Source organism: Empidonax traillii, unplaced genomic scaffold (assembly GCF_003031625.1).
Source record: "Empidonax traillii isolate 1590-97213 ecotype Southwest subspecies unplaced genomic scaffold, ASM303162v1 scaffold1167:size305969, whole genome shotgun sequence".
NCBI lineage: Eukaryota > Metazoa > Chordata > Aves > Passeriformes > Tyrannidae > Empidonax > Empidonax traillii.
Genome location: NW_020956360.1, coordinates 75,442 through 96,310, shown reverse-complemented (window position 1 = coordinate 96,310; position 20,869 = coordinate 75,442). Strand labels below are relative to the sequence as shown.

General features: G+C 61.4%; 1 protein-coding gene across 1 annotated transcript; it reads right to left on the bottom strand.

Moving 5' to 3' along the window:
- Positions 1-11,743: 11,743 nt before the first annotated feature.
- LOC114069043 (all-trans-retinol 13,14-reductase-like) lies at positions 11,744-18,721 on the bottom strand. Its single transcript, XM_027905586.1, has 11 exons — positions 18,308-18,721; positions 17,506-17,688; positions 16,574-16,803; positions 15,613-15,808; positions 14,906-15,103; positions 14,674-14,799; positions 14,036-14,174; positions 13,607-13,716; positions 13,249-13,415; positions 12,424-12,583; positions 11,744-12,073 (listed from the first exon to the last, which is right to left on the bottom strand). The coding sequence occupies exons 1-11, from the start codon at positions 18,519-18,521 to the stop codon at positions 11,928-11,930; spliced, it is 1,869 nt and encodes a 622-aa protein (XP_027761387.1). The 5' UTR covers positions 18,522-18,721; the 3' UTR covers positions 11,744-11,927.
- Between the last annotated feature and the right edge of the window lie 2,148 nt (positions 18,722-20,869).

Genomic DNA, 20,869 nt, shown 5'->3' with positions numbered 1-20,869 from the left:
CTCCCAGGGGTGTCCTCAGTGTCCCCAAGCTGACCATGCCAGCACCAAGAACCCCTTGAGGGGGTGTTCCCGGACATCCTACCCTTTTCGGACCCGAAGCACCTCAACGCCCCACTTTTCCCCCGCTCCATGGGGATGTGGTGGGCGACTCGGTGCCTCAGTGTGTTCCCCCCCCAACCCCAACGCCCGCGGCCGCAGCCCGGCACCGCCCCGGCTATTCCTGGTGGCCCGTCCGGCCCTCGGCGCCCTCAATTGTGGCGTCAGGGCCGAACCCCGTAATCACGGGCCGCGACTCCCCGGCTATTTCCAGGGAAAATTGCTAAATTGGCCTACGAGATGCCAACGCCACGCTGCGCGTCTGCGGGGACACCGGCGGCCGGGGCGGGGAGGACCGTAACAGGATAGTCATGTCCCCACTGGGGTGGCACGGGGACCCCTGGGTTGAGGAAGGAACCCGATCCTGCTCAGCGGGTCCCTCTGCCTGGGATGAGTCCAGTATGACTAGGGGTTTGGGTAAGCCCACATCCAGGACTGGGACCTTCCAAGGGGGTTCTTTTCACCATGTGAACCCTCACATTCCCCCCATTTTCAGGTCTAGGTCCTTCCTGGGGGGTCATCTCCCCCACTCTGCATCCCCCCATTCAGGGCTGGGACCCTCCTTGGGGGGTCATCCCACCCTGGCTGTACCCCCACTTTCAGGACTGGGAGTTGATCCCCCCATCTGAATCCCTGAACCCCCATATCCAGGGTTGGGTTCCTCCTGGGGGGCTCATCCCCCTACATCTGCACCTCCAAATCCTCCCATATTCAGATCTGGTGGGGTCATCCCTCACCCATCTGCACTCCCACATCTCACTTCTGGGTCCTTCCTGGGGGGGGCTCATTCCCTCATCTTCACCCTCATCCCAGGACTTGAGTCCTGAACAGGGCTGGGGATGGACAGGAGGCTTTTTGGGTCGGTGGGCTTTGCGGGGGGGGATTCCCAGGCAGGGAGCAGCAGTCCAGCCTGGGCCCCCACTGTCTGGGCTCACAGAGCCGGGATGGAAACTCTGAGGGCCGAGTTCCACGCCGAACATTTTCCATTCCCATCTTGCTTCTCTGCTCCTTTTTTTCCCCTTTTTATTCCTTTTTTTAATTTATTTTTTATTTTATTTTTTCTCCTCTTCAATTTCATTGAAGAATTTGCTGCTCCCCCAAACCTCCCCAAGGCACTCCAGAGATATGGAGATGCTCCCCAACCCTATCCCAGCCAGAATGTGGGACTGGGAGGGATGTGTGGGTAACCTGAGCACCCCACATTCCCAGACCCCTCTGAGGGAGGGGGTTGTTCATCCCTGAACACCCAGGAAAAGTATCCCCAGGATCTGCTGGATTTATTTCTTGGGGTAGGGGGTGGGGGCAGGAATGGGGACAAGGAGGGGGATGGGGACAAGGATGGGGATTGGGGTGGGATGGGATGGGGACGGGGACAAGGATGAGGATGATATGGGGAAAAGAATGGGGTTAGGGGTGGGATGGGCATAGGTTGGGGCTGGGAACAGGGCTGGGGATGGGAGGGGGACAGGAATGGGAACACAAGAGCTCCTGCACTGCCGGCCGGCTCCGGAGCCTGGCTGGGATCTCTCACAGTGACCTCATCGGCCGTGGTTGGACCAGAGCCCAGCGTCTGGTGGGGATGGTGGCTCCAGTGCCACGTGGCCAGGGCGTGGGGCTGCCAGCACCCACCTCTCACCCTCCACCCCCTGCAGGTGCCATCCCCATGGTGCAGAGGGTATCCTAGGGGTGCCCTGGGGGTGCTGCACCCCAAAAGGGGGGAGGGGGTGGGTGGAAAGGCCAACAGCCCTCCAGGAGGGATGGGGGTGAAGGTTTGTTGGCTTTGTGGGGAAGAGCTGTGGGGTGTCGCCTGCCAGCAGGAGGAGTGTCAGGTTCCCAAAGGGCATGCCTGGCACCAACCTGCCCACCACTGCCAGGCTGGGGGGTCTCATTTCCAGTGAGAAATCAGGCACTCTTTGGGCCTGTTGGGTTGGGGTTGATGTTTGGGGTGGGTGGTTGGAGCATTTGGCTTGGTGGGTTGGTGGGTTAGTAGTTGGAGTTGGAGTGGGTTCCTCAGGGCTTTTGGGTATTTGAGTCAGGGGTTGGGGTTGATGGATCAGGTTGGGGTATTTGGGTTCTTAGGGTTGTTTGGGTTGGGGGAGGTCAGTTGGGTTGGAGTATTTGGAGTTTTGGATTGGGGTATTTGGGTTGGTGGGTTGCAGTTGGTTGTTGGGGTTCACAAGTTGGGATATTTGAGTTGGTGGTGGTTTGGGTTGGGGTATTTGGGTTGATGGTTGGGGTTTGTGAGTTGAGGTACTTGGGCTGCAGTGTTTGGGTTGTTGGGGTGGTTGGGTTGGGGTATTTGGGTTGGTGGTTGGGGTTGACTTTGCTGGTTGGGCTGTTGGGGGTGTGGTTGGATGGTCTAACTCAGTAGAAGTGATTTACTTTAGATTTGAGGGTCAAGGTCCTCCAGACCTACAGGTGGGCAGTGGCAGGGGTGGTTAGCAGGACAGAGAGATGGGTAGACAGCCAGGGGCCAGGCAGTGAATGTCCCCAGAGAGGTGTGAGGACACCAGTGCTCTGAAGTCCCACAACCCAGAGGGTCCCCCAGCCCTGGCCATGGGCACCCCCTGTTCCAGGGAGGTGTTGGGGGTGCTGGGTCCTGGAAAGGGGGGGTCTCCAGGGTGTAGGGTCCCCAGGGATGGGGATTTCTGGGGGATGGGGGGCTCTGGAGCCCAGTTGTGGGGTCAGGATCTGTGCTCCCTAGAGGAAGAGCTGGGGCCTGGCAGGGGGAGCAGGCCTTGCCCGCTCCCCACCCCCCTGCCCAACCCCCACGCCCAACCCCCCCGGCTCCGCTACTCCCGACTAGGGGGCTCGGCCCAGCAGCAGTGATGCTCCAGCCCAGCCGCAGTTCTTACTCCTTCTCCTTCTCCTCCTCCTCTCCGGTCCCACGTCAGCACCTTTCTCCCAGCCTTCCCTCCCCGCTCGCCCCACTTCATCCCAGTTCCCTGCCAGGGGATGGGACGGGATGGGGGTTAACTCTTCCCTCACGGCTTCCTGTTTCCCACTGGACTGTCCCCCCCCTTCCCTGCCGTGCCCCTCATCCCTATGGAGTCTCCTATCCTGACGGGGTTCCCCCCATCGCCACCGTTATCCCCCATCCCCGCCGAGTCCCCATTCCTGACGGGACCCTCCCATCCCCACAGCGTCCTCCCATCCCCAGGGTGTCCCCCCACGCCTTCCATGCCCCCCCTCTCCCCGAATTGTCCCCCCAAATCTGATGGGGTTCCCCCCCCATCACCACGGTGTCCCCCCACCTCCACTGACTCCTCATTCCTGATGGGATCCCCTCCATCCCTCCTTTGTCCACGCCATCCCCACGGCATCCCCGCACCCATCCCCGCCACGTCCCTTTGGCAGCAGGATACAGCCGTCGTGGAAATAGAGAGAGGGGGGGTGTGGAAATGGATGGGGGGGATAAAGGGGGGGTGAGGGGAGTGGTCTGTCAGTGTGGGAGCGGCCTGTGTAGGAGAGGGCGGGGCAATCCAACAAAAGGATTTCAAAGGGATAAAATTGGGGCAAAGCCAAAAAAATTTTAAAAGCTTCTCCCCCACTCCCAAAAAAACCCCAAACCCCACCCTCCGCTGGGCCCATCCCCTCGCTGTCCCTGCACAAGTGTGCACCCGCCTGGCGGGGGAAACCGAGGCACAGTGGGGGCCACAGAGGTGGCCCGTGGTGTCCCCGTGTCACAGGCTGTGCCCAGCCCCGGGACCCCCCTCGGTGCCCATAGAGACCCCCAGGAGAGGCAGCAGTGAGGTGCAATGGGTGTTCCCCCACCACAGCCCACCCGGACTCCCCAGCCCACCGCCCCACGAGCCCTAACAGAGAGGAGATGTGTCCCCACATGGGGACAGGGACGGTGAATCGACCGAGTGGCTGCGGTGCCCGGTACATTCCTCTGGCCCCGCTGGCCAGTGCCTCCTCCCATGACAGAGCAGCTGCTGACGGCCCTCACCCCCTCCCTGCACCCCCCCGAAATCTGGGGCAGACACAGGCGATGCCCTTGGCTCCCACCCCACCGCTGACACGTCTCCGGCACAGCCTCCACGTCGGCAGGCGAGGGGAGGCCCAGGGACTGTGCCAGGAGCTGGGGAGGGCCCCCTGCCTTGTGCCGGGCTGGTCCCTACCCTACTTACTCCTCGAGGGGGGAGGCCGCAGAACAGTGACCACCCATTTGGGCATTGCCCCGAGGAACTGGCAGGGGCCTGGGCAGGGCTGTGAGGTGCCACATGGTGCCATGGGCAGGGCTGGAGACACTGTGCCATGGGCAGGGCTGGGATGTGCCATGCTGTGCCATGGGCAGGACTGGGGACACTGTGTCATGAGAAGGCATGGGGACAGTGCCATGGCAAGGGCTGGGGTGTGCCACACTGTGCCACGCTATGCCATGGGAAGGGACAGGGACATGCCACACTGTGCCACGGGTAGGGCTGGGATGTGCCATGGCCAGTCCTTGGAGACACACCATAGGCAATGATGGAGCCATGGCAGGGGAAGGACTAAAGCCCTGCCAGGGGCACCATGGGGGGGCTGCAGTCCCCTGGTTGTACCACAGGCAGACACCACCCTGCTCCATGTGTTGGTGCCCGTCCCCAGTGCCAGCACAGGCTGGTGCCACAGGGCAGGACAGGCTGGGGCGGCCAGGCCTGGCTCCGCAGGTGCTACTGGGCCCCTCTATGTAGGTCAGGGTGAGATTAAGGTGTGTCCCCCACCCCTGCCTGTGGGCACAGCAGGCAGCCAACACATCCCATGGGTACTGGCAGGCCTGGGCAGGTGGGGCCCTGCCGTGGGGACACACTGGGTGTCATTACAGAGAGCTGTGGCACATCACTGATTCCTGTAGCATCCATGGGCTCATCCCGGTGCTGGGCAGGAGGGTCAGTGCTGCTCCACAGCAGGGAAGGTGGTTGGGTAAATAAAAGGGGTTTGTGGTGAACCCAAGGGTGGTATCTTGCTTTTAAGGGCTGTTGCTGCCATGCCATGAAATGTCCCCTTGGCCATGGCACAGCTGTCCCTATGCCAGCTGCCTGTCTGTCCTCTACTGTCTGTCCTCTGTTCCGTCTGTCCTCTGTTCCATCTCTCCTGTCATCCATCCCTCCCTCCCTCCACTCATCTATCCTGCCCTCCATACGTACATTCATCCCTACATCGCTCCATCCCTCCATCCACCCTTCAATCCATGAATCCATCCATCCCACCATCCATTCATCCTGCCATCCATCCATCCCACTATTTTACACTCCTGTATTTATTTATTTATTCCTCCATCCCTCTGCCCCTCCATCCCTTCTCCATCCCTCCACACAGGCTTGGGTGAAGACCCTGCATGTGCAGCCCCAGCATGTGCAACCCCTGCTCACACACACGTGTGACACAGGCATCTGAATCAGCCCCAGCCAGACTCACATGCCTGTGTCATGCATGTGCTCCCACAGGCAGACCCACATGGGCCTCCCCTCATGCCATCCACCTCCATGTTGGCACCTGACCCTCATTCCCATTCCTGGTGGGATGTTCTCCTGCCATGGGTGCTGGGTGGCCGCGCTGCTGGCGGTGTTCGGCTCCAGCCCGGGGCCAGGTGCCAAATTCCTCCACCTCCGCAGGAAGCCCTTGGCGCTGGCTCTACACTGGGGCCAGGCCCAGCCGAAGGGATGCCGGAGGAATGCCGGAGGGATGCTGGAGTGGGAGAGGCCTGGAGGAGAGAAAGCAGGTCAACCCCAAGCCGCCAGCGTCACCCTGGCAGCAGCAGCAGCGGCAGCTCCTTCGAGGAAGCAGGGCGAGGATCTGGCCCCGTGACGTCCCTCTGGTGCTCATGGCCCAGCCAATGTGCTCGAGGAACCCACCAGGCCCCACAGCCCCAGCCCTGGGATGAACCCCAAGTGGGGGCATTTGCTCCCCCCGGGGGCTCCCACAGCCTCAGGATGAGGAGGGAGGTGACCCACTGTGGGGCTCAAGGGTGTGATGAAGGGGAGCAGAGAGTTAGGCTCAGGCAATGCTTGCACTGTCTCCCTGTGGTCTTCCATCCCTGGGTACTGCTTCCATCCCTGAGCATTGCTCCCATCCCCAGGTTCCACTTCTATCCCTAGGTGCTCTTTCTACACCCCCATTCCAGGTGATGTGCCCCCCTGAGCCCTGCTCCCATCCCGGGTGCTGCTCTCAGCCCTGAGAAGTGCTCCCATCCCCGCCTTGTCCCCTCCACCGCCGGGGGTTGCTCCCCCTCCAGGTGATGTCTCCTTGGGTAGCTCCATCTCCAGGCCATGTGCTCACCCCAATCCATGCTCCCAGTCCAGCTGCTGCTCCCATCCCCATGCCAACCCCCTCCCCTTGTAGTCCTCCCATCCCTGGACAGAATTGCCTCCCTGGGCTGGAATCCCAATCCCATCCCCCCCTCCATAACCCCCTTCCCCCTAGCCCGTCCCCCTCACCACGGTGGGAACCTGGGGGTCCCTGCCCTTCTGCCGTGCTCCCTCCCCTCCTCCCAGCCACCGCTTAAACACAAACACTGCTCAGTGGAAAATGTGACCAGCCGAGGAGCTGCCGATAACTGGGGCCGGGATGGGGCCAACTGGAACAGTACGGGCTTGGCTGCAGCCCCAGCTCAGCCTGGGGCAGCCGGGGGTGGGGGGGGGGACCCGGCAGGGGGGACAGTTCGGGACTCCCTCCCGCCTCATTCCCTCCCGCCTCCGGCATTGATCCCACACTGCTCTGGCACCCAGCTCTAGCTGCGGCACTGCAGGAGGGACACAGGGGAAGAGAGGACACACAGTGGGACCTGTCCTTGGCCTGGCTCTGCCCTGCAGTGGGATGGAGAGCCCCGGGATGGTGGCATATGGGCAGGATGGGGATGTCTGGGGATGGTGCTGGATGGAGAGGATGGAGATGCCTAGGGATGGTGGCACATGGGCAGGATGGGGATGCCTGGGGGTGGTGCTGGAGGGAGAGGATGGAGAAGCCCAGGGATAGTGAAGAATGGGAAGAATGGAGTTGTCCAGGGTTAGTGGTACGTGGGCAGCATGGAGATGCCAAGGGACGATGGCACATGGGCAGGACGGCGATGCCCTGAGATGGTGCTGGATGGGGAGGTTGGTTATGCCCAGGGATGGTGGCAGATGGGTGCAAATTCGATGTCCACGATCAGTGGCTCATGGACAGCACGGAGATGCCCTGGGACAATACTAGATGGAGAGAGAATGGAGATTTCCAGGAATGGTGCTGGATGGGGGGATGGAGATGTCTGGGATAGTAGCACATGGGCAGGATAGGGAGACTCAGTGATGGTGGTGTGTGCAGGATGGAGATGGCTAGAGATGGTGATGGACAGGGAGGACAGAGATGCCCTGGGCTGGTGCCAGATGGGGAGGAAGCAGGTGCCCAGGGCCGCTGCCAGGAGGGTCGACGATGCCCACAGGATGATGGTGCCAGGAGTGCACCGGGCGGTGCTGCCCCGTCCACGCAGCCGGAGGTGTGTGGGCCGGGAGCAGCCGCGGCCGAGGAGCCCGTTTGTTTCTCATTAGCGACTCTTGGCAGGAGCTGTGGAAAAAATAGCTTCAAACAGGGAGCTGGAAGGGAAAAGGCTGGGCCGAGGGAGGGAAGAGGGGCCGCGGTGGGGAAGGGGGGCGCGGGGCCAGGCGGGGGAGAGGAGGGGGTTCGGGGGATGGTGGCCTGGACGGGGTGGGGAGATAGGGACAAGGGGACAAGAGGTATCCCCTCTGTGGTGTCCCAGTGCCCAGGGAGCGGTGGCTGAGTCCGTTCGGGGACCTCGGTCGTATGTGTGACCGTGCACACTTGTGCACACTCGTACACGTTTGTACATGTTTGTTACATGCTTGCACACGTGTGTGTGCACAGGGCAGCAAGCACAGCACGTGTGTGCACCCCGATGGCCTGAGCGGTCCCAGCGAGGGGATAGGGACACACGGCTGGGCACATCCATCCGCACGGGGTATCCCGGCCTCCTGCCCTCCCAGGGAAACTGAGGCACGTCGGGAATGCCCTCGGGGTCCCGTCCCTGCCCCACCACGGGGCTCCCGCCACGGCTGCAGCTGGTTCTCACGTTTTTTTGGGGGGGCCCGTCTCAGCCACTTACGCAACCGCGTGTCTGCCAGCACCGCCAAGGCAGCCCAAAGCGAGCGGGGGGAGCGCGGGAGGACCCGGGGTCCTCCCTGTCTCCTGCCACGACAAGAGTTTGGCAGCGACAGTGGCGTAGCCCTGGCGTGGCCCTGCCAGGGTAGCACCGGTGCCCGGCTATCCCATGTGTCCCCTCCCGTGACGCCACCCTGGACTGGGAAACTGGCAGCGGGCGAGACGGGGTCACTTGGGGACACGGCTGGGGATAGTGCTTGTCCCCGCGCCGGAGCCGGTGGCACCGTGGCAGCCTTGGCAGCGGCCACAGGGTTGGCACCGCGGTGCCCTGCAGGCACAGGGAGACTTTCACGGGTCTCCGTATGCCAGAGGATGCATGTGCTTGTGTGTGCGTGTGTGTACGTGTGTACATGTGTGTGCACCCCCCGTGCCGGTGCCCGCAAGTCCGCCGGGTTTGGCCGCCGGCACCCACCTGGCGACACAGATGTTTCTGTCTCCAGCTGGGATTTAATTCCACCCTTCCCGAGGCTGGTGTGTAATTAGGAGCCCAAAAAAAACCCCGGGCACCACCCCCCTCATCCCCTGGGGTGGCACCCCACCCATGCAGCACCTCGGGCTGGGTTCAGGGGGCAATACCCGGCCCCGAGGGGGTGAAAGAGCCCCATGTCCAGCAGCAGAGACCTGACAATTTCAGTGTAGCCAGGATGGGGGGCTCGTCTGGTTGGGGGGCTCTACCTGAGCAAGGGGCTGATTTTGGGGGATCCCCACCAGGGCATGGGAAGACACGTGGTGGCAAATCTTTCATTAAACCCTTGAGCTAATTATGGGCCTGGAGCTGCCTGTGACCCCTGTGGTAAAGCCTCCGTGCCCCCGGCAGCCCTAAACCCCTTAGGGGGATGATCCTGCTTAGGACGCCCCATGGTTCATCCCCACCTCCAACCCTCCATTTCTCCAACCCCCCCCTCCCAAACTGTCCCCTTGTCCCTCCACCCACATTCCCTCTTCCACCACCTCCCCAGCTGCCCTTGGGCCACTCACCTGCTCACCGATGCCACCACGGTGCCAGGGGGCACAGCGTGGGGCCTCCCCTGTGTCACCCCCCGGCTCAGCCTGGCACAGGGCTCAGGGAGCTGAGCGGATTTGGGAGCTTATGGTGCTGAGCCGGCAGCTCGACGGCTCTTCACACCTGTGTGGGGATCCTGTTCCTTTGGCCTCGCTACCTCCTCCTCATCCTCACCTTGGCCCAGGCAGCAGGGCACAACCCCAGGACATGCAGGGTCCCCCTGTGCCAACCCGGGGGTCCCCTGTGTCACCTCAAGCACCCCTTTGGTCACCCTGAGCATCCCCTGTGTCACTCCGGGCAACCTCTGCATCACCCTGAGCACCCACTGTACCATCACCCTGAGCACCATTCTGGGCATCCACTGTCACCCTGGCACCCCATCTGCCACCCTGAACACCCCCTGTGTCACCCTGGCCACCTACCCCATCTACCACCCCAAGCACACCCTCTCACCCTGAGCAGCTCCTGTCACCCTGGGCACCCTCTGTGCCACCCTGGGCATCCCCTCATCCCCCCCCCCCCCCGCGTTTGGGAGCTCCTCTCCTCAGCAGGGTGCTAGCACCCCTTGGCATGGCCCTGCCCCACTATGGGGGTGCACCCCGAGCCCCCACCCAGGTCAAGGTCCGCAGTGGGACAGGGAGGGTGCAAAGGGCACGGGGTGTGGGATTCTGGGCACAGGGAGTAGGGTGCACCCGGGTCCAGAGGGTGTCTCTGACACGGAAGTGACACGGCAGGGCTGGGGGACACCTGGTTTGTTGGAGGGGGGCCAGGGGGGCACAGAAGTCATGGGCACCTCGCAGAGGGTGCCATGCCAGGGAGGGGTCCATGGGGATGGGGGCTGTGGGATGGGGAGATGGAGAGACTCCCTGAGTCCTGTGGGTGTGGGGACAGGGCTGGGGTGGGCAGACAGCCCAGAGTGCCAAGGAGCGGGGATGTGCCAACCCCCAGCACGCACCTCTCGGTGTCCCCAGGACTATGCTCTTCATCATCATCATCGCCCTCATAGCCATCGCCTTCCTCCTCCTCACCTTCCACCTCTGCTACAAGTTCTGCCAGGACCCTGTGCCTCCCCTGGCCTACAGGATGCCCCAGGGCCCCATGCCCCTCCCATCTGATGGAGACCTCCAGGGCCCTGTGGCCCCCCCACTGGCACCGATGCCCACGCTCCCCAATCTACCCAGTGGGGCCATCCCAGTGGGGCTGGAGCCCCCACCCTACAGCGAGGTGGGTCAGGGTGCTGGGCTGAGCCCAGAGTGGGAGTTGAGGTGGGCTGTAGGGTAGTGGGTGTTGAGATATGGGGTGATGGGTCCTGCGGATATGGGGTGGTGGATGCTGAGGTTATGGGGTGGTAGGTGTTGGGGATATGGGGTGGTGGGTGCTGGGATATGGGGTGGTGGGTCCTGGGGATATGGGGTGGTGGGTGCTGGGATATGGGGTGGTGGGTGATTGGACAATGGTGTGATAAATGGTAGGATATGAGGTGGTGGGTAATGGGATATGAGGTGGTGGGTCTGGCATATGGGGTGGTGGGTGGCCTATGGGGTTCAGCAGAACATGTGTGGTATCCCCAACCCCCTCCCCATACCAGGGCATCCCCCTTGCTCCCACACACCCTGCCTTGCCCCCCAGGGAGGACACCCTTCTTCCCTGGGGCCCCCTGGAAGCCATGGGGGTGCCACACATCCCCCCACACTGAGCCCCCTCATCCTTAGGTGACAGCGAAGCCCTTCCTGTACCCGCTGCCACCAAGGCCGTGCCCTGAATGTGGCCATGACCCCAGACCCCAGCCCCCCTTTGCCACCTAGGGGTGACTCCCCTTCCTCAAGGACAACGTGGTGACAATGCTCCCCTTCACTGGGCGGGGTGAGGGAGGAGACATGGACCCTTTGGGGCATCCAGATGCCTGGGTCCATGCCCCCCCCCCCCCCACGTCTGTGTCCCTCCCCATCCTAAACCATCTCATTGTGGTTCCTCTATTTATTATATTTAAAATGTAAAAGAATTCCCGGCTGTGCTGGTATGCGGGGCAGGGGAGGCTCAGGGGGTACAGACAAGGGGGGAAGTTTAAGGGGTATTCTACACCCTACATTCACCTCCAGCTGAAGGGCTCCTTGTCCCCATCCCTGTGTCCATCCCCATCCCTGTGTCTGTCCCTGTCTCCCTCCTAGTCCCATTCCCCTCTCCATCCCTGTCCCATCCCCTTCCCATCCCTATTCCAGTCCCTATCCGTATCCCATTCCCAACTCCATCCCATCCCCTTCCTGTGCCAACCCTATCTCTATCCCATCTCACTCCTGTCTTCATCCCATCCCCATCCCCATCTCCATCCTATCCTGTTCCCATCCCCATTCCTGGGCCCATCCCATTCCCATTCCACCCCTATCTTTACCCCCAGCCCCCTCTACATTCCATTCCATCCCTATCCCAGTCCCCTTCCCATCCCCATTTCCATGCCATCCCACTCTGTTTCTGTCCTCATACCGAATCCATCCCCATCTCCATCCTTTTCCATCCCCATCCCATCTCCATCCTCATCCCTATTCTATCCCATTCCCAACCCCATTTCCAGAGACAGGCACAGGCCAGTGGGACATCAAGGGTTTACTGAGCTGGGAGCAAGCTGCCAGCCCAGGGCCATTCCCTAGGACAGGTATCCCCGCATCCATTGTCCCCACAGCCGGTGTCCCCTTCATGCCGTATGCCGGCCCTGGCGCCGCTTGATCTTCCTCTTGAGGAGCAGCAGGTCCAGGTAGAGCAGACGTCCCAGGACAGCCGAGGCGCAGAGCAGCCCCCCATGCACGGCCCCCGCCAGCCCACAGGAGAACACATCCTGCCCTGGGGACAGGCCACCATGGGACACGGACACTTCCCGGGGGGGACATGGCCACCATCATGGAGGACATGGACACCCCCAAGGAGAACATGGTCACCCCCTGGGGACAGTGTCACCACCATGGGGGACATGACCAACACCACGGGGGACATGGCCACCCCCAAGGAGAATATGGCCACCTCCTGGGGCAGGGTCACCACTATGGAGGACATGGTCACCCTCAGGGCGAACAGCCACCCATGGTGAATCCAGACACCCCTCACTGCAGGGAGCCCCTGGGGACACCATCCACAGCCTGGAGCTGGTCATGGGGACAGCAGGACAGGGGGACATGGGGACACTCCTCCCTCACCTGTCAGGTAGAGGTTCCTCACGGGGGTGTCAGCTCTCAGGGTGGCCATCACAGCAGGACAGAAGCGTCCCAGGTTGTGCTCGGCGCCGTACATTGCCCCATGCGGGGCCGCCAGGTAGTGCTGATTCGTGAGCGGTGACGCTGCCTCCACGAACTCCACCTGCCCGGGCACAGGGTGTTCAGGGCATGTTGGGGGGCACTGTGGGCATGGGTAGACCCATCCCACCCCACCGCAGGTCCCATCACAACAGGTCCGAGCCCACCCTGTGCAAAGGTGCTGGGGTTGTGGGACGGCATTGCAGGGCACTCTGTCCTCACTGGGCACCCCAAACCCACAGGCACTCTGTCTTATTGGGCACATTCCCTTTTGGTATCCCAGCTCCAAAGGGTACCCTCTCATCACCAAGCACATCCCTGCAGGGCACGCTCTTCCCACAGGGCACTCCATCTTGCCTGGGCACCCATCCCACCTGGGCATCTCATCCCACCTGGGCAGCCCATCTCCACTCTGCACCCATACCCATGGGGCACCCCATCCCTGTGGGACACCCCAATGCATCCTACAGACCACCCCATTCTCATAGGGCATCCCACCCACACAGGGCACCCAGTCCCCACTGTGCACCCCATTTCCACTGTGTTTTCCCATCCCTGTGGGAGACCCCAAATTCAAAGGGGCACCCCAACCCCACAGGGCACCCCAACTCCACAACACACCAGGATGCTCCATCCCTACATTCCCTCACACTGGAGATCCCTCTGTACCCATCATGCCCCCTCCTCTCTGAGCACCCTGATGCATGACAGGGCCTCCAGTGGGGTCACCTTGTCCCTCAGGTGGGGGAAGCGGAGCAGGGCCCTCTCCAGCAGCTGCTGGGCGATGGACATCTTGTACTGTTGGTAGTTGGGACCACGGTGCCTGGGGAGGCTCCCGGCCCACTCCTCGAACCACTCGTACCGTGCCATGGTCAGGATGGTCATGCACGACCGGCCTGGGGGTGGGGACAGCTAGTGACACCCCCTGTGCCACCATGGGATCCCAGGGGTGGTGCCAGCCTGAGACATGGTGACAGTGGCAGTGCCCACCCCGTGCTGGTGGCATTGAGGAGCCTCTGACCCCTCAAAGCTGAGCAGATCAGGGGTGCAGAGCTGGGGAGTATCCAAGGGGTCCCCAGTGCTGTACCTGGGTGCTGCTGCTCATAGGTGGGGTCCTTGGCAGCGGGGAAGGTGATGAACATCATGGCCAGGTTTTCGGGGACATCATCACGGTTCAGGGCAGCATAGTGGGTCATCCTGTGGGCAGAGAGGGGTACGATGTGCCCACTGTGCACCCCTGTATACCCCCCCACCGTGTGCCCACCAGGAACCCCCTGCGCTCCAACCCACCCACTACATACCTACCCAACCATGCACAGGGCACCCCCTGTGCACCCACCCACAGTGCAGACCCTACACTTCCCCCATGCACCCACCCGACTCACTGTGCACAGCCCTGCACCCACCCTCCCCACTGTGCACCCCCAGGCACCCCTCATGCACCCACCCTGTGCCCATCCACCCGCCGTGCTCCCCCTGCCCCCTGTGCCCACCACAGGGTGCCAGGACCCCTCACATGGTGTCCAGGTCGTTGTGGGGGTAGAGCCAGAAGTTGGTGGGGGGTAGGCCCAGCTCGGTCGCACTGCCTCGCAGCCCCACGAACACCAGGAAGGAGCCCATGCTCGGCCGCACCATGGCCAGGCGGGAGAGAACACCTGCGGGGACACGGGGGTAACACCCCGACCCCGCTTGCACGGGGGACATGAGGTTGCCAGGAACATGGAGGTTCTGGGGATGCCAGGGACACTGGGGACATACAGACACAGGGATGCTGTGGACACAGAGGACACTAGGGACATGAGGACGCAAAGATGCTAAGGGATCCTAAGGATGCTGGAGATGCTGAGGACACTGGTGATGGCAGGAACACCAAAGACACCAGGGAAGTTGAGCAACCCTGGTGATACCAGTGATGCTGCGGACACTGGGGACACCAGGGACATGGAGATGCTGAGGACACTAGGCATACTGAGAACACATGGATACTGAGGACACTAAGGACACCAGAGACATGGAGATGCTGGGGACATGGGAACACAGGGATGCTGGGGACACTGGTGATGCTGGGGACACGGGGATGCTGCAGACACGAGGATGTTGGGAACACTGAGGATGCCAGAGAATGAGGACACTGGGGACACAAGACGACGTTACCGGGGTGGCTGCGGATCTGAGGGGGCAGCAGTTTGCCGAAGGTGTTGAAGATCCCAGCGTCGGAGATTACGAGGGGCGCGCGAATCTCCAGCTCCTCCTCACCTGACCCTGTCCGCACCGCCACCCCTGGGGGCCGGGGTGTGAGGAGTCGGGGGGTGCGGGGCACTGGCACCCCGTCACCATCTCGCATATGTGATCCCCCCCGGGGCGGGGCTAGGGGTCGGGCGCTCACCCAGGGCAGTGCCGGCGGGGCTGACGAGGACACGTGTGACGGGGGCACGCACCAGCACGGCGCCCCCCGCGCGCTCGATGACGGGCACGATGTGGAAGGCGATCTCGCTGGCCCCCCCCCGCGGGTACCAGGCCCCCCGTTGGTAGTGGTGAACCATCAGCACGTTGGCCAGAAAGCTGGAGTCCTGCGGGGCTGTGCCTGCGGAGGGAGCAAGGGAGAGAGGGGCACAGCTGGACCCAGCCCCAGTGTGGGGCAGCCCTACCATATCATGATATGCCCTTCCCTATCATGACAAGGTTCTCCTTATCACAGTACAGCTCTCTATCATGATACAACCTTCCCCTATCAAGACATGGCCCCCCTTCCCAACATGAGACAGCCCTTCCCTATCATAAGATCCTCCTCATTATAATACATCCCTACCCTATCACGATACAGCCCCCCCCAGAGTGATGCTGCCCTCCCCCAACACAACACATCCTCCATCACAATACAGCCTTCCTCTATCACAACACAGCCCTCCCCTAGCAAAACATGGCCCTCCCATATCATGACACAGCCCTTCCCCTGTGACACAGCCCTTCCCATCACAACAGAGCACCTCCCTATCACAATAGTGCCCTCCCCTACCATGACACTATTGTCCTTCTCCACCACGAGGCCCTCCCTATCGTGACAGACCCCTCCCTATCACGACAGCCCCTGACCATAGAAGAGGTAGCCGAAGAGGGCGCGCAGGTCGGGGTCGGAGGTGAGCCGGGTCACGGCCTGGCTGTGGCTGGTGGTGGCCAGGCGGAACACAGGGGACAGGAGGGACAGGAGGCCGGAGCGGAGCAGGAGGGCAACCACCCAGTGTGGGGCCAGTTTCAGCACAGCCAACAGTGCCACGTGCCGTGAGGCCACCTGGGGGACATTGTGCTATATCACTGTCACCACTCCCACCACCCCACCCTGCCACCACCACCGTCATGGGATCAGCTTCAGCATGGTCAGCAATGCCATGTGCTGCCAGACCACCTGTGTGACACCAACCTGTGTCACCACTGACACCATTCCAAATTACCCCTACCACCGCCACTACCCCATGTCACCACTGCCACTGCAGGACCAGATTCAGCAACACCAATGGTGCCACATGCCCAAGGCTACATGTGGGACACCAAGCTAGGCCACTGAACACTTCCTTGCCTGGCCACCACCCTGTCATGAGGACTGTCATTGTCATGACCCCAGGAGCACCACCTGTGGCTCAGCACCTGTCCCCACCACGCCTAACACCCATCTCCTCACCATCCCCAGGACTTCCCCCCACCACAGCCAGCTCCTGTATCCCCAACATGCCCATTACTTGCGCCCTCTCCACGCCTGTCACTTGTGTCCGCTCTGCACCCACCACACATCCCCACCACAACCATCACCTGTGTCCTCTCCGTGCCCACCACTCTTGTACCCACAATTCCTATCACTTTTGTCCCCTCCACACCCATTACCCTAGTCCCCACCATTCCCATAGCCCCTTCCCCACTATCATCCATGTCCCCACCAGACCCACTGGTGCCAGCACCACACCCACCCCCATATCCCAGGTTGATCACTCCCAGTCAGAGTGACCCCACCACCCCTCCCTGACCCTGTGGTCACCTCCTCATAGGGGTGGCATGTCCCCACCTTGGAGATCTTCATGAACTCCCTGATGGCTGTCTTCTCTGTGGGGAACTGCTCCTCCAGCGCAGTGACAAAGGCCACCTTGCCGGCGCGCAGCTGATAGCGCCGGGGTCCTAGGGTCACCTCATCATAGGGGTCAGGCAGGCGCTGCCAGCAGAGCTGCCCATCCGTCAGCTGGTCCAGTGCCACGCGCAGGAGGCTGCCCTCGTGCAGTTGCCCCACGTAGTGGATGCCTGCAGAATGGGGACAGGGGATACAGGGGGGGGACATCGAGGGGGTCACATGGACACGTGGTGGGAGCAGCTGGGGGGCAATAGGGGAGGGAAGGGTTTGGCTTTTGCCTGTTGTGGGTCACACTGAGGGTGGGGAGTGGGATGGGCTGCTGGCATGGCACGGATATGGCATGGACATGGAATAGACATGGCATGGTTATGGAACACATATGGCATAGACATGGCAAGCACATGGCATGGATACAGCACAGGCACAACACGGACATCATGGCACAGACACAGCACGGTTATGGAACGCACATGGCACAGATATAACAAGCACATGACATGGACATGGCATGCGCATGGTATGGGCAAGGCACATGCACAACATGGCATGCACACGGTACACGTACAGCAAGCCCATGGCACGGACACAGAGCTCACATGACATACACATGGCACAGTCACAGCGTGGATACAGCACGGACACGGCACACAAATGGCATGGACACAGCACACATGCACAGCACACACAATGAGCACACACACACTACATGCCAAAAGCACGTGTGTTGTATGTAGACAGTGCACACGTGCACTGCACACATGCGTTCACATGCCCCTGCCCACTCAGGCACACACACAGACACTGTGGGGGCAGCAGCAGTGCCCGGTGATGCCAGGGGGCTTGGGGAGTTTCGGGGGCTTGGGGGTCCTTACCAACATCAAACTCGATGCCATGCTTCTGGAAGGTGTGGCAGCACCCGCCAGCCTGGTCATGCTGCTCTAGCACCAGCACTCGCTGGCCCACCTTGGCCAGCGTGGCAGCCACTGCCAGCCCCCCCACGCCACTGCCGATGACCACGGCGTCCAGCTGCTCCGGCACCCGCTGGGGGCTGAACCCTGGGCACAGACATGGGATTAATCACTGCCCACGGCCACCACTGCGCACTGAACCCTGGGCACACACGTGTGATTAACCACTGCCCGTGGCCACTATGTTCAGCCGCTCGGGTACTCGCTGGATGCTGAATCCTGGGCACACATGTGATCAGCCCCTGCCTGTGATCACCATCAGACACCCTGAACCCTCTGCAGGCACAGTGCACCTGACAGTGACCCCGCAGCGACTCTGCGATGCCTGTGTCCAGCCACTCTGGCACTCACAGGGCACTGAGCCCTGCAGATGTGATCAACCACTGCCCACAGGAACCACATCAAGCCTCTTTCGCACCTGCTGGGTGCTGGACCCTGGGCACGAGCGCTTGATGAGCCCCTGCCTGTGGCCACTCCTGGGCACTGAACCCTGTGCCCACACACGAGCTCAGCCTCTGCCCACTATCCCCACCGGGCACTGAGCCCTGTGCACACGCTCAGCCCCTGTCAGTCACCATCCCTGGGCACCCTGTGCACACACGTGCAACAGGCAACACGAGGGTACGTAATGGGTAGCACACCCAGCATTCCATGGGACAGATGAACACACAGACAGAGGGACATATGACAGACACCCAGCACTCACCCCGCTTCAGGACCCTGTCCCGGGCACGTTGGTCCATCACCAGAGGCCGGGGGGGCTCCAGGGGTGGCCCAGCGAAGGGGTTGCCAGACGGGGCCAGCAGCTTGTGGGCCACCCGCCCCAGAGCCAGCACACCCAGGGCCACCAGCAGCAGCAGCGTGGGCCACATGGCTGTCACCACAGATGGGATGCACAGGTATAGACACACCAGGGACATGCTACAGCCCCACACGTTTGGCTCTGACACTTATAGACACAGCAGCTTATGGACAAAGGGGATTATGGACAGGCTTACAGACACCCCTGCTTAAAGACACACGAGCTCCAAGACACACCCCCTATGAAAAGGGCATCTTATAGCCACGGTAACCTATGGCACGCTATGGCCACAGCTTCCTGTGGGACCCTATGGCACCCTCTGGCACCTCATGGCCATGGCATCCTATGGCACCCTGGTGGCTGGGGCACCCCATGGCACCCTATGGCACCATAAGGCCAAGGCATTCTATGGCTTCCTGTGGGACCCTACGGTGCCCTGTGGCCACAGTTCCCTGTGGGACCCTATGGTGCCCTATGGCCACAGCTCCCTTGGCCATGGCATCCTGTGGCTCCCTATGGGACCCTGTGGCACCCCCTGACACCCTATGGCACCCTATGGCTCCTTATGTCACCCCATGACACTCCACGGCACCTTATAACTCCTTATAGCACCCAATGGCTCCCCGTGGGAGATGCACACACATGTGCGTGGGGCACAGGCGTGTGGGGCACTGCTGTGTCAAGCACTGCACACACACACACACACACACACACACACACACACACACACACACAGCAGGCAGCTGTGCACCCATGTGCACATCCACACTTGTGCAAGGGAACACATACCCTCTCCACACCTGTGAGAGCAATGAGGACACACACATGGGCTGACACACACACACACACACACACACACATGTCCATGCAAACACATATGTGCACGCACACACACACACAGAGTCACTCCCGTGCACACACACCCAGGCAAACACACGTATGCACAGACACGGGTTGACACATGCACACAAGTCTGTTCAAATTACACGTGTCCACACACGTCGGTGCACGCACGTGCACTCATACACACACTCCCGTGCAAACACACACATGCACACACATGTATGTGCACACAAGTGCACCCATACACACACTGACCCTGTGCACACATGTACACACCCCCTGTGCAAACACGCATGTGGACACATGCACATGTATGTGCATACACATGTACACCCATGCACACACTCCTGTGCAAACACACACGTGCACCCACACACATCTATGCAAACACACACACACTTACTCACCCACACGCAACCCTCCCCACCCACCCTTTCCCCTTCCCCTGTGCCTGCAGTTCTGCTGACCTCTCCTGGCAGCACCAAGGAAGGGCCCGTGTGTGCACCATGACACACACATATGTACACCGCATGTACACCCCACGCACGACCACCCCATCCTCTCAACAACCTCCCCCAAACGGAACACACCACATACCCACAGTCACCAAACCCCAAACAGAATATGTACACATACATGTACACACACACGAACACACACGTGCACAAATGTGTGAACATACATGTACACCCCATGCACACACCTCACACCCAATCAAACCCTCCCTATCCCAACCAAACCCCCCCAGCACCCACAGCCACCAAAACCCAAATATAACGTGTGCACACATGTACACACACATGTGCAAACACACTTATGTGCACACACGTGTGTGCACACACCTCCCACCTCAGCTGCAAACTGGTGCCCAATGTGCATTTGCAGATTAAAACCCGTCACCACCAGGTGGGAAAGGGGTAGAGGTGACATGTGTGACACAGGTGACACCGAGTGCCCCCCAGGGGTCTTCTTCCCCCCCCGCCCCCCCATCCCAATTCACCAGGAGGAATAAAACCACCATTTTTCTCACCTTTAATAAAATCCACAGTAAAGTACCAAAAAGGAGCAACAGGGGGACAAGGATGGGGGGCACGGTGCAAGGGGGCGGGGCAGGGGGACATGAAGCAGGAGGGACATGGGGGCACACCCTGCACTACCCAAGTCCTTGTCCCTTGGGGTCACCCCATGTCATCACCCCCAGCCCCAGATACCCCTGGCGAGCCCTGAGCCACAGTCCCCCCGCTGGGGTTAATTAAAGGGTGGAACCCAAGCGGGGAGGGGGGAGGGAGGGGTTATTGCTACCTGGGGAGGAGGGCCACAAGGGACAGTGAGGGAACCCCCACCCTGGTAAAGGAAAGAGGGGGCCCCATGAGGGAGTTGTGGTCTGTGGGGGTGGAGGGGTGGGTCAGGACACCTGAAACCACAACAGCTTCTAAGACTCCATCTGGGTGTAACCCCCCCTCCCCAAAATCCCACAGCCCCCCCGACTCCAATCCCAGGGGGTCCCAAACTGGGACAGGGTGGGCTTCCCCATGGGGAAACTGAGGCAGGGGACTATGAAGAGTGGGGGGGATCGCTGTCCTCCCCATGTCCCCCAGCTGGGGGGTGGCACAACCCCCTGGG